The 14549-nt window shown below is 47.2% G+C and overlaps 1 protein-coding gene across 1 annotated transcript in view; it reads left to right on the top strand.

Moving 5' to 3' along the window:
- NHLRC2 (NHL repeat containing 2) overlaps positions 1–14549 on the top strand; it is a 49109-nt gene that overhangs the window by 2089 nt on the left and 32471 nt on the right. Inside the window, exons 2-6 of the mRNA XM_073684665.1 lie at positions 4933–5085; positions 6180–6635; positions 7312–7433; positions 7709–7838; positions 13808–13886. Of these exons, the coding sequence (XP_073540766.1) occupies positions 4933–5085; positions 6180–6635; positions 7312–7433; positions 7709–7838; positions 13808–13886 (940 nt within the window). The remainder of the gene's footprint in view (positions 1–4932; positions 5086–6179; positions 6636–7311; positions 7434–7708; positions 7839–13807; positions 13887–14549) is intronic.

Below are 14549 nucleotides of genomic sequence, written 5' to 3'. Positions count from 1 at the left end.
CCGACCTGCACCTCAGTTATTCTGTCTGGCCTGTTAGTTAATATTAAGTCTAAAAGGGCCGTCCCTCTAGTTGGTTCCTGCACAAGTTGTGACAAATAATTGTCTTTGATAATTGACAGAAACCTGTTTCCTTTCTGAGATCTACAGCTTTCGGTTTCCCAGTCTATATCGGGGTAGTTGAAGTCCCCCATAATAATCACCTCGTTATTTTTTGCTACTTCGTCTATTTGTCTCATTAATAGACTTTCCGTGGCTTCTGCTATATTTGGTGGTTTATAACAGACTCCTATGATAATTTTATTATTGTTTTTTGCCCCATGTATCTCCACCCATAAGGACTCGCCCTCCTCATTTCCCTCCCATACATCCTCCCGTATTGTAGGCTTTAGACACGTCTTTACATATAGACAGACTCCAGCCCCTTTCCGATTTCTTCGATCCCTTCTAAACAGACTGTAACCCTGTAAGTTAACTGCCCAGTCACAGCTTTCATCCAACCATGTCTCGGTTATTCCCACTATGTCATAGTTACCTGTAGATATTTCTGCTTCCAGTTCATCCATCTTGTTTGTCATGCTCCTGGCATTTGCTAGCACGCAGTTTACACAGAGCTTCCTCTATGTTTGCTCTGTGTGGAGACTCTGCCCCCATCACTGTGTAAGGCAGAGGTGGTAACTGTGGTGTAATCGCTAAGCCCCGCAGGCGGGTAACGTCTTGGAGTCACCAGACCCTGATAATGAGCGGCCCAGAGCACTATCCCCCTCCACCATCTGTACAGCGGCACAATGCAGTCGGGGGGAATGTCTTCCTGGAATCACCAGCCTCTTCCATCAGACGTAGATAGAGACGTGCGATCCGTCCCTGCACAGAACACGTCTCCTCCAGAGTCCAGTGGTAGCTTTACATCACTCCATCCGACTCTCGGCATTGTGCTTGGTGATGTACGGCTGCAGGCAGCTGCTCGGCCATGAAGCTCCCGGCGGGGGCGCAGTGTTTGTGCTGATACCAGAGGAGGTCTGGACTCTGCAGTTATGGGGTCAGCAGAGCTGTGGGGACTTTTCTGCTCCTCAGCACCCCCCCCCTCCCCCACTCTGTAATTTTACGGGGTCTCCACTTCGCAGCTGAGTTGCTGCAGTTCCTTCCACCTCTCAGTAATATCACTCAAAGGTGATGGGGAAGATCCAGGAAGAAGAAATGTGATGGATGGACTTGTTACCCCAGTGGCTCCTATTACAGGACCGCGCTGGTATCAGGGAGATCGGCACCACTGGCTGATCGGTCACATGGTAGTAAAGGCGGATGGATGGGGTGAGGGGCCAGGTGTTATACACTGGGGGGGGGGGGGGTTTGGGCCGGAGGTTATACACCGAGGGGTGAGGGACTGGAGGTTATACACCGAGGGGTGAGGGACTGGAGGTTATACACCGAGGGGTGAGGGACTGGAGGTTATACACCGAGGGGTGAGGGACTGGAGGTTATACACCGAGGGGTGAGGGACTGGAGGTTATACACCGAGGGGTGAGGGACTGGAGGTTATACACCGAGGGGTGAGGGACTGGAGGTTATACACCGAGGGGTGAGGCACTGGAGGTTATACACCGAGGGGTGAGGCACTGGAGGCTATACACCGAGGGGTGAGGGACTGGAGGCTATACACCGAGGGGTGAGGGACTGGAGGCTATACACCGAGGGGTGAGGGACTGGAGGCTATACACCGAGGGGTGAGGGACTGGAGGCTATACACCGAGGGGTGAGGGACTGGAGGTTATACACCGAGGGGTGAGGGACTGGAGGCTATACACCGAGGGGTGAGGGACTGGAGGCTATACACCGAGGGGTGAGGGACTGGAGGTTATACACCGAGGGGTGAGGGACTGGAGGTTATACACCGAGGGGTGAGGGACTGGAGGCTATACACCGAGGGGTGAGGGACTGGAGGCTATACACCGAGGGGTGAGGGACTGGAGGCTATACACCGAGGGGTGAGGGACTGGAGGCTATACACCGAGGGGTAAGGGACTGGAGGCTATACACCGAGGGGTGAGGGACTGGAGGCTATACACCGAGGGGTGAGGGACTGGAGGCTATACACCGAGGGGTGAGGGACTGGAGGCTATACACCGAGGGGTGAGGGACTGGAGGCTATACACCGAGGGGTGAGGGACTGGAGGCTATATATTTGGGAGGGTTGTCAACAGGGCCAAAGGAAAATCTGTAATTTTATGATTAAGACGTGGAGAACGTGTCTCCATATGGATCCAAGGTGTAACATTTCTCCTTGTGGAAAGTGACATGACAAGCCTGGCATGACAATGTTAGGAGACTTTTAAGCCTTGCAATGCTCCTCTGGGAAATTAAATATGCAAATTGCCCCTTCAGACATGAAGAGGACTAGAACTCTAGCGACACCTATTGGAAGTAGCAATCCTACAATATATATTGTATCTCATGTGTTTGACCAACTTTAGGTCTGTATGCGTGTGTTTGTTTTTTTTCTACTTCTGAATTTAAACAAGAATATTTCACGTCACTGACAGCAAGAAGAGATCTTGAAAATGGCAATACCCTCATAAAATACAATGTCGTTTTGTCTCTTAATAATGCAGTTTTTCAGGACCTCTTCCACATACCTCACGGTTTACATTAGCAGAGCGGATCCATCACCAGAAGATAATATGGTGACCAGTCCTAGGCACAGAATAATTCTGAGATGGTTATAAGTTGGAGAGGACAATGTGCTGTAATGTTGTGTAGATGTCGCAGGCCTTCAGTGCTTAAAGGTAACCTGACATATTAACGCTGCTCGAACCCCTGGTCGCATGAACCAGACATTGGCTGTATAGTTGCTGTCAGGTGTTTCTTATTCTGATAAGCACAAATTTAACCAGCTCCCGTACATTGGCTGTGAAGATCCTTAGCGTAGAAAGTAAAATCCTCTGCTTGACTTGAGATGCCGAAAAGAGAAACAAAGGTATCCAGCCGTTTGGATATAAAACTTCACCAATTTATTAGTACAGCTTAAAAGGTTCCAGGTACATTAAAAATATTGCATCAAGTCGAAAACAGAAGCGTTTCAGACATAGAATGGGCAATGATGAATTACCGTTCTTTGTCCGAAACGTGTCACTTTTTGCCTGGTCTTAATGCAATAATTTTAATGTGCCTGGAACATTTTAAGGTGCACTAATAATTGGTGAAGTTCTAGATCCAGATGGCTGGATACCTTTGTTTGCTTTGTCGATTTCTTACTCTGATGCCCTTTGGTTTTTAAGAGAAAACCTAGCTTGAAGAGCCGGCTTCTCACTCCACTCCAGGTGATGGACAGGTCTCCCCTGTGTTTGTACGTAGTGAGAGGTCTGTCAATCATCTGGAACGAGGCGGGGAGAAGTCAGCTGGGGGCCCAGTGGTTTAGTCAAGTTTCTCCCTATGATCCCTGGACGGCTTTTCAAAATGTTTTCTCATACCTGGCTGTAGTCGGACTCTGATTCATACTGCTCAGAGTTTGGGCAGCATAAATATAATGCCAATAATAACCAGGGCTGTGGAGTCGAAGTCTGAGTCGGTGTCTATTTTGGTGGAGTCGGAATCGGAGTTGGTATAAAATGGACCGACTCCAACTCCTAAAATATATAATAAATTGGGTACAGTAGTTCAATGCAGTTTGTGGGGAATATTTTTTCATAATAATTTGGTTAGTTATGAAATGTCCTATTCCTGATCTGAGGGTCTGGACTTTTAGCTGAGATGAATCTGTGCTGCAGTAAATTCATCACTTAAACATGAACCATGTATGAGGGAGTCGGAGTCATGGAAATTGAGGAGTCGGAGGTTTGGCTTACCGACTCCACAGCCCTGATAATAACCCCTTTAAAGAGAAGCGAACATTGAAAGTGATCACTGATCAGAAATGATCAATTTCCCCGTTACAGGCAGTGAGTGAATTAGTGATTATCTCCTTTCTGATCAGTTTTCTGATGATGTTTCAGTTCTGCCTTTGATCATTGAGACGTTGTTCACTGATCGGGACTCTCTCAGCCAAGCTGCTCCCAGGAACTTAATCCCTTTGGTTAAGAAATAAGGATATGTTTGTCTCGCTTTACAGAGGCACATGTGAGGATGATCGTACGGTGATACATAGGTCCCCAGCCCACAGATTTTATAAACGGCACTATCCTTCCCCCATAAACAGATGCTCCAGATGGGGTCAGAATGGCCACAAAAGCTACAAAGAATTTACCAATGACAATGAAACTTTCCACCATCGCCACCATTTGTAATTTGCCCCTCTGCTGTTTTGGGGGAAAAAAAAAACTCCATACCCGCCTCCAGCCGCTGTGCGTAGTGCACACATAAGCCGCACGGTGCAGCTGGTGCGTCCCTGAATCTGCACCCCCGGGCAGCAGACAGTGGCCGTCCGATTATGAAACAATATGTGTGGCCATCAGCCCGCTCCAGGTGGGTGGAAATTCAGGCGCGCAGTCGATCAGACCACGTGGCCTCACATACAGAATATAGGCAGATGCGGTGATGGGACTGGAGGGAATGCTGGGAGATTTCAGCTCTGCAGGATTGTAAACTCAACAGTGTAACCTGCTGTTCATTTTCAGGCCTAGAATCCAGCAGGTTACACAACGCATCTTGCTCACTTCCACTTTTCTTTCCGATAAGAGCAAAGCCCTGTCTCTACTCTTCTGTTGTGCTGCCGGTTACCAGGACCCCCATCATTATGTACATGACCCTCCTGGAGTTATGATGCTGCTTTGTGCCACTCCGCAAAATAATCTTCACTTTGCACAATTTGTAGACATCGGCAGGGAACGCTGGGATTATAAGAAATCAGATGTTCTCCGTACTGTTGTGCTGCTTGTGACGGAGCGTTCACTGCTGCTTTTATCTTACTTGTATTTTATTAGTCTCTTTTGCACTTTGCAGGATTAGAATGGCTGAATACGGACGGCGCCATCTCCCTACACACGGACCTCGCAGGGAAGGTTGTGCTGTTGGATTTTTTCACCTATTGTTGCATCAACTGCATGCACATCCTCCCTGACCTGCACGCCCTGGAGCAGCGGTTCTCGGACTCAGGTACTGGTTCTGCGGCTCTTCAGTGGACAGTACCACGAATGCTCCCATCCTATCTATATCCTGCCTAGCGCAGGAACCAAGGGCCGGGGGTCACTGCATAACTGCAATCTGTACTGTATCATCGTACAGTCTGTAAGGTTATTTCAGCAACATATAGAGTATATACTAAAACTAGACTATACATGTGGTATATAGATCCTGCGGTACTGATGCGTTATACTGTGATACAGACTCCATCACACCCGAGAATAGTTATCCAGCAACCTTCAGGTGTGTACGGCCTCCTGACTCTTCAGAGATGAGGATCAGGGAACCTGTAGGGAGCCGATGTGCCAGTCAGGAGAAATCTAGCAAAGAAGCCATAAATCGGACAGGAAGTGAAAAGTGTCGTGTCAGTGCACTTAGACTGCATCTTCTACACACATCGACACGCCCCTTTGCACTTACAGCTTGATTTGCATATGGCTCTTATGCTGGATTTCTCATGACTGCCACTTTGGATATTATTACCTACATGGCCGAACCGCTACCTCAGTATGTAAAAACCTTCTGACAGGTTCCTTTAAATGCCAGTCCTTTGGGCTTCATCTATATAGCGGTCTGGGAGAGGGGATTAGAGGGGTCCTAGAAAACACACGAATGCTCAGCTGAGCGTCCATGTCTACAGATGGCAATGTGGCCTATCAGAGATTGACTGATGACTGTCTCATCCTTCTGAACGCTGACACTTAAAGCCCCCATGTCTGCAGAAGGGGACAAGAGTTGTAGGATATGTCTGCAGGACAGCAGGGAACTAGAGGGAGGCAGTATGAAGGACGAGGAGGTTATAGCTGTGCCCACTTCTCATCACGGCCTCCATTATCCTCCACCATTCACCATCACTTAAAGGAGGACTCCAGCAGCGATTCTACAAATATATGAGCCCCTGCAGGTTCTGATGTAATTGCGCTAATAAAATCTGAAATAAAAAGGAAAATACCAGGAAATGCGCCCCCTTGGTTCCCTCGGCCATTTCTTCCATTGATCGGTGGGGATGTTCTGTTTTACTTCTCACATTGAAGCTCTGGTAGATCTAACGTTCTTTCTTCCTCCAGACGGACTGGTCGTTATCGGGGTGCATTCAGCCAAGTTTCCTAACGAGCGCGTCCTGGATAATATAAAGAGCGCCGTTCTGCGGTACAGCATCAGCCACCCGGTGGTGAACGACGCTGACGCCACCTTGTGGCAGGAGCTGCAGGTGTCTTGCTGGCCCACCCTCGTCCTGCTCGGCCCTCAGGGAAACCTCTTGTTCTCTCTGGTCGGAGAAGGACACAAGGAGAACTTGTTCCTCTTCACTTCTATGACGCTTAAGTTCTACAAGGAGAAAGGTGAAATAAAGGAGGACCGGATACCGCGGCGGCTGTACAAGGACTCGCTGCCTCCGTCACCGCTGCTCTTTCCCGGGAAGGTGGCCGTAGATCCGTCAGGTGACACCTTGGTGATCTCTGATACCGGACATAACAGAATCCTGGTCGTGTCCAGGGACGGCCGAGTCTTGCACACTGTAGGAGGTGAGGACGGGATAATAGTGGTCTGTATTTCCAGAACACAGTGTTGTACTACCACCATTTATTTTATTTTATAAATTATATCTCACAGCTGAAAGTTTCTTAAACCCTGTCCTAGCTCAGCTAAGACTCCAAACTATTTACCTTCACTGACACATTGGAGCAAACTGCTTCTTAGCTCTGCTCTATTATGACTCGGTCACGGTTAATGTCATCGTTACTATGAACTGCAGCATCCTAAGGGTTAATGAGCTGATTCCGGCTGTTTCTACTTATGACACTGCCACTGCTCCCCACAAAAGTGCATGGATGTCCTAAATGTAAAGGGGTTACACCAAATCTCCACCACGAGCGATGCCGAATCATTACTTATATCATTAAAGGCGTCAGAGCTCCAAATCCCCGGCATAGTGTAAAATATATTGTCTGCCCACCACCACCACTAGAGGGAGCTCCGTGTATACTCTGTATATACACTGGATAATAATAGTCTCTTCAGGAACTTCTCCGAGCTCCTGCGCCCTATACCCCCGCAAGTGAATATGAAATTTGCACAGGAGCCGTCTTCCTGGATGAAAGAATCAGTGATGGGTCCAGTCTGTGAATACAAAGCCTTAATGCCACATGACTGTAATGCTTATTAGCCTGTTAATGTGCCCGGATGTTGTGTTGTGTGCAGGTCCTGACAGCGGCTGGAGGGATGGAGGCTTCTCGCACTGCTTATTTAATTCCCCCCAAGGCGTCGCCATACGAGATAAAACCATCTACGTGGCCGATACGGAAAACCACCTCATCAGGAAGGTACAAATTATCTGTCCATCCAAAATGCCCCGGGTCGCTGTGTCCCCAGCTCGGATCATCGGGCCACTGTCATAGGAGGGGGACAATAGATAAGATTGTTGGCGAATCCTCTGTTTGGTGGTCATTTGTCTTGTGTGAATTTGCCTCTATTTTAATGGGGGGTTTTTATATTGGGGGTAATCTATAGGTATTTTGATATCTATAGATGTGAAATCTTCCCCTAATACATACACTGTATATGTTCTTTGCTCAGTCCTTTCTTTTCTTGCTGCTAGGTTGATCTGGACGCCCTATCGGTGAGCACCGTGGCTGGGACCGGCAGTCAAGGTGTAGACAAGGAAGGCGGCGCTCCAGGAGAACAGCAGCCGATCAGCTCGCCATGGGATGTTGCTTTTGGCTCTCAAGGTGCGTCTGTTTTATCTTATACAGTTATTTATGTTGAACAGATGGTTTGGGATCAATGAAAACTTTATTGGGGTCATGGATGTGGTAAAAATAACATGCTGAGCTGTACTCGCCTGATGTCCCCCCTGGATCCAGCACTGGCCGCTTTCAGCACCTGAAGAGATGATGTTTTTGTGTCCCAGATCTGTTGTGATTGGTTGCAGCGGTCCTGTGACAGAAGAAAAGTATTGTCATCACTTCCAGTACGAGCGCAGACAGCCAGAGCAGCCAGTTTTCTCAACTTTCATGCTCCTAGTAAAGTTTTTTGTTTGGTTCTGTGACGACCCGGGGTCTTCCGTGGGCGTAACACTACTCGGACAACACAGGGTGAGGGTAACACTGTGTGGCAATACTTTACTGAACCACAAAGCGGACAATAAACAGATAGAACAGTCTCAGCAAATACCCAAGATGGTGCAACATTACACAGTCTCACCCTTCCGCTCCGCCCGCCCGCCTGGGATAGAACAGCTGCAACTTTGAGACTTCCAGGGCCGACTACCTCAACCAGTGGCCCCCCGCTTCGGGCGGGCCCCCACAGAGAGAAGATAGTGGCAAGCTTAGGAAGCTAGCAGTCCATCGAGGTACAAGGCCAGGAGACCCGAGGATCCCACCCTGGCCTCTCTGAGAGTTTCCATGGGGCCAGATGACTGGTGGGTCCCAATCTGGCTTCTCCGAATGTCTCCATGAGTTCCAGGCAACTGGTGGGTCCCTCCTGACAACCCCAAACACCAGATCAATGGGTTCAGGTAACTTCATCGTCCCAACCTGGTCTCTCCAAATGTATCAATGGTCTCTCTGATGGTCAATGGAGCAGATCTGTATCTTTCCAGTCAGGGCCGATACCCTTAGGCTAGAATCATGTAGAATCCAAATCTTTGTCTTTTTGGTTAAAGCCATACTACCAAGCTGATGGTCTGAAGAGAGTCTGAACTTTGATACTCCTTGTAAAGTCTCTTTGCATCAGGATAGAAAACCCCTTTTTATATTTACATATGTGGCTAAGGTCATCAGTCACAGGTTGGGGGTAAAGTGCCGTGCTCACAGGGCTCAGGTCTCATTGTTTGAGCTAATCTATTTACATAGTTTGTATTCATCCTGCTTTATACATTCACTGCTAGCTGGCTTAGTACAATATGTCATTAGCATATTAACAAACCTCATTGTTTTCCAAACGAAGAGAAGTCATCATTCAGTTTTATACAAATACTGGTCTGTCCTTCTTGACCAGCCACAGAAATACACATACATTCACAAGTCAACATAAGGATAATAGTGTATTTCTTAACAAATCTATTTGTCTAGCTGATTAAGATTATAAGCTGTATCGCCACAGGTCCAGTCAACACTTTTAAAGGGATAGAAACAAGTGCGACCATTGGAATCAAACTTAGGTGAAGTTTAATCTGGCATAGCCTCTGATCCTGGCAGTGACCGTGCGCCCGGCTGCGACTATGCTCCATATTTACCATGCACCTTGCTCGGGTCGGGTGAGATGAGTGAAGATGCCAGGAGTCGCCTCAAGTTCCAGAGCTTTGCGTGAATATCAGTAAGTTTCCTTGTCGCCTCCTTCATGTGCGGGAGAAATAATGGTAAAATCGGCAACCAATACATGGCTGGTGACAAACCTCCTGTAACTGGGATCACATCCACAATATGTGTAGGCCGCCTCCTGCAGGGACACGTGCCCTTATCGCCATACTGGGCCTCATCATGTGCCGCCGATATGCCACCATCCTGCAGATACAACTGTGCCGGCTGCAGGAACGACATGGCAGGAAAGCTCAGAAGCACCGAGCAGCTTGTGCTCATGGACGACCCTGCGAGGATGTCCGGCCGCTGACCGGTCAGTAGTGTCCCTGATCGGGGTCCTCGCAGGCCTGGATGCTCGGCATTCGCTCCCATTCACTTCCTCCGGAGCTGTAATCTTCCTGCATTGTTCCTGTACCTGCGATGGCGACTTGTTCTTCACACCGTGATAAATATAAATATTCCCTATGATTAAACGGCACAATGAGCTGTCAGCAAGTCGCCAATTACATCTGATGGGGGAAGCAGCCGTCACGATTCCTCACATCGACAAACAAGACCCGGGGGAGGGGACGATGGGAGACGCCTGATATCAGAGACTCTCCGCAGACTATCGCAGCACGGATTATCTGTAATTAATGAAAGCTCTGCACATACAGATAACAGATGCATATCACCAGGACACGTCTGCTGCCCCCACGGGACATCCAAGAAGCCCCCCGCCCTCAATAAAGCAAAGCAGGGAGCGGAGGAGGATGCAGCGGGACTGTATTACGTAACAGCAGCCATTATAATGACATCATGTGACATCTCCTGGCGCTTTCCCTGGTGTCACCGCTGCTCGGCGTCCGGATGGTGAAATCCCAGGAAATAAACGATCCGCGTTAATAATAGCGCCGAAAAAAATTTAACTAACAGTGGAATATGTTATATTACAGCCCCGCCCGTAACCAGGCCACACCCACCATCAGACCACACCCACCATCAGGCCACACCCACAGCCAGGCTCCTGCCAATTTCTGATTTTATTTCTCGTTAAATTGCTTCTAGTTTAATCATTGTGTTCACTGTAATAAAAATCTGTGTCATTCTCTACTCATTTCCAACTACATTAGTAACCCGTAACCAATTTGAGCAAGCAGAGCTGCAGTGTAAAGCATGGGAGAAAGGATAGAACACTCCTACTGACAAAGCAGCTGAGCTGGGGGCGTAGATCATGGCTGTGTCCTAATAATGTAGAGATAAAATGCACTGGTATAATCTCCAGACATTGCATCAAAGATGATAAAATGTAAAAGATGACTATAAGAATATATATATTTATTTATTTATTTTTTGGCTAAAATACAAAGGAAATGTGTCATTTTTAACTTTAGGCCTTTTAGATCATTTCATCTTCAACTTGCTGAACTGTTCACAATAACAATAATTTTGACCAGGGATGCACAAACTTTTACATGCCTCTGTAAGAGGAGCTGATATCAGTCTATGATGTAATGTCTGGAGGTTATATGTGACTGATATCAGCCCCTCTTATAACTCTCCAGTACTGATATAACCTCCAGACATTACATCATATGTGACTGATATCAGCCTCTTATAACGCTCCAGTACTGATATAACCTCCAGACATTACATCATATGTGACTGATATCAGCCCCTCTTATAATGCTCCAGTACTGATATAACCTCCAGACATTACACCATATGTGACTGATATCAGCCCCTCTTATAACGCTCCAGTACTGATATAACCCCCAGACATTACACCATATGTGACTGATATCAGCTCCTCTTATAACGCTCCAGTTCTGATATAACCTCCAGACATTACACCATATGTGACTGATATCAGCCTCTTATAACGCTCCAGTACTGATATAACCTCCAGACATTACACCATATGTGACTGATATCAGCCTCTCTTATAACGCTCCAGTACTGATATAACCTCCAGACATTACACCATATGTGAGTGATATCAGCCTCTTATAACGCTCCAGTACTGATATAACCTCCAGACATTACACCATATGTGACTGATATCAGCTCCTCTTATAACGCTCCAGTACTGATATAACCTCCAGACATTACACCATATGTGACTGATATCAGCCTCTTATAACGCTCCAGTACTGATATAACCTCCAGACATTACACCATATGTGACTGATATCAGCCTCTCTTATAACGCTCCAGTACTGATATAACCTCCAGACATTACACCATATGTGAGTGATATCAGCCTCTTATAACGCTCCAGTACTGATATAACCCCCAGACATTACACCATATGTGACTGATATCAGCTCCTCTTATAACGCTCCAGTACTGATATAACCTCCAGACATTACACCATATGTGACTGATATCAGCCTCTTATAACGCTCCAGTACTGATATAACCTCCAGACATTACACCATATGTGACTGATATCAGCCTCTCTTATAACGCTCCAGTACTGATATAACCTCCAGACATTACACCATATGTGAGTGATATCAGCCTCTCTTATAACGCTCCAGTACTGATATAACCTCCAGACATTACACCATATGTGACTGATATCAGCTCCTCTTATAACGCTCCAGTACTGATATAACCTCCAGACATTACACCATATGTGACTGATATCAGCCTCTTATAACGCTCCAGTACTGATATAACCTCCAGACATTACACCATATGTGACTGATATCAGCCTCTCTTATAACGCTCCAGTACTGATATAACCTCCAGACATTACACCATATGTGAGTGATATCAGCCTCTTATAACGCTCCAGTACTGATATAACCCCCAGACATTACACCATATGTGACTGATATCAGCTCCTCTTATAACGCTCCAGTACTGATATAACCTCCAGACATTACACCATATGTGACTGATATCAGCCTCTTATAACGCTCCAGTACTGATATAACCTCCAGACATTACACCATATGTGACTGATATCAGCCTCTCTTATAACGCTCCAGTACTGATATAACCTCCAGACATTACACCATATGTGAGTGATATCAGCCTCTCTTATAACGCTCCAGTACTGATATAACCTCCAGACATTACACCATATGTGACTGATATCAGCCCCTCTTATAACGCTCCAGTACTGATATAACCTCCAGACATTACACCATATGTGACTGATATCAGCCCCTCTTATAACGCTCCAGTTCTGATATAACCGCCAGACATTACACCATATGTGACTGATATCAGCCTCTCTTATAACACTCCAGTACTAATATAACCTCCAGACATTACACCATATGTGACTGATATCAGCCCCTCTTATAACGCTCCAGTTCTGATATAACCTCCAGACATTACACCATATGTGACTGATATCAGCCCCTCTTATAACGCTCCAGTACTGATATAACCTCCAGACATTACACCATATGTAACTGATATCAGCCTCTTATAACGCTCCAGTACTGATATAACCTCCAGACATTACATCATATGTGACTGATATCAGCTCCTCTTATAACGCTCCAGTACTGATATAACCTCCAGAGATTACACCATATGTGACTGATATCAGCCCCTCTTATAACGCTCCAGTACTGATATAACCTCCAGACATTACACCATATGTGACTGATATCAGCCCCTCTTATGACGCTCCAGCGCTGATATGACGCTCCAGCGCTGATATGACGCTCCAGCGCTGATATGACGCTCCAGCGCTGATATGACGCTCCAGCGCTGATATGACGCTCCAGCGCTGATATGACGCTCCAGCGCTGATATGACGCTCCAGCATTGATCGGACGCTCCTGCTCTGATCGGACGCTCCTGCTCTGATCGGACGTTCCAGCTCTGATATGACGCTCCAGCACTGATATGACGCTCCAGCACTGATATGACGCTCCAGCTCTGATATGACGCTCCAGCGCTGATATGACGCTCCAGCGCTGATCGGACGCTCCAGCATTGATCGGACGCTCCTGCTCTGATCGGACGCTCCTGCTCTGATCGGACGTTCCAGCTCTGATCGGACGTTCCAGCTCTGATATGACGCTCCAGCTCTGATATGACGCTCCAGCTCTGATATGACGCTCCAGCACTGATATGACGCTCCAGCTCTGATATGACGCTCCAGCTCTGATATGACGCTCCAGCTCTGATATGACGCTCCAGCTCTGATATGACGCTCCTGCTCTGATATGACGCTCCAGCTCTGATATGACGCTCCAGCTCTGATATGACGCTCCAGCTCTGATATGACGCTCCAGCTCTGATATGACGCTCCAGCTCTGATATGACGCTCCAGCTCTGATATGACGCTCCTGCTCTGATATGACGCTCCAGCATTGATCGGACGCTCCTGCTCTGATATGACGCTCCAGCACTGATATACCGCGTGTCGGTTCTTTCCTGTATTTCAGGGCTGCTGTGGATCGCGATGGCCGGGACTCATCAGATTTGGGCTCTTTTATTAGAAGAGGGGTCGTTGCCCAGGGGCAGGTGAGTGATCGGCGTCTCAGCGACGGCTCCTGTGTGGAGGGAGGAGAATATATTATAATGTGGGCGTCTCCTCGTCACCCGGCAGCGCGGACCTCTCATAGTGGCGTCCATAAGATTTATGTATAGATCTTCACCCTTTATCACTTTTCCCCTATTGGTTTCTCTTGTTACAGTTTATGTCTCGTACATCACAGGATCTGAGGTCATTTAGTAAGAAAGACAGAAAGCGCAGATCAGACGGAAAACAGATCGCCATCTCCAGGCAGATCACTGTGACAGGTGTATTGTTTATCCGATGGCCGCTGCTCCTCCCGCTGGATCCCGTCCAAGGATCCAGAGATACCTTACAAATTAAAAGGAAATTGGTGGCTGCATTTAGCCTGATGAAGGAGCTGGAATAGCTGTGAAACGTATAGCAAAACATTAAAGACCCGTTCACATGACAATTTCTCCAGTGATGTCGCTTGTTTTAAACCTTGGCAGCGCTAAATACAGCCACCGCTTTCCTTATAATTTCTTAGGAGCTGAGGTCAGGAGACGTTTTTCGAAATAAAAGTCTGGAGGCTATTTCTTCTGAAATTGCTTTATTCTGCCTTTTCATGGATTACATCCTGAATTACACCCCAGAGCTGCGCTCACTATTCTGCTGGTGCAGTCACTGTG

The sequence above is a fragment of the Phyllobates terribilis genome, unplaced genomic scaffold, assembly GCF_046119375.1.
Source record: "Phyllobates terribilis strain yellow unplaced genomic scaffold, ASM4611937v1 Scaffold_5__5_contigs__length_657084704, whole genome shotgun sequence".
In the NCBI taxonomy this organism is placed as follows: domain Eukaryota; kingdom Metazoa; phylum Chordata; class Amphibia; order Anura; family Dendrobatidae; genus Phyllobates; species Phyllobates terribilis.
This window is presented reverse-complemented; position numbering and strand designations above follow the sequence as displayed.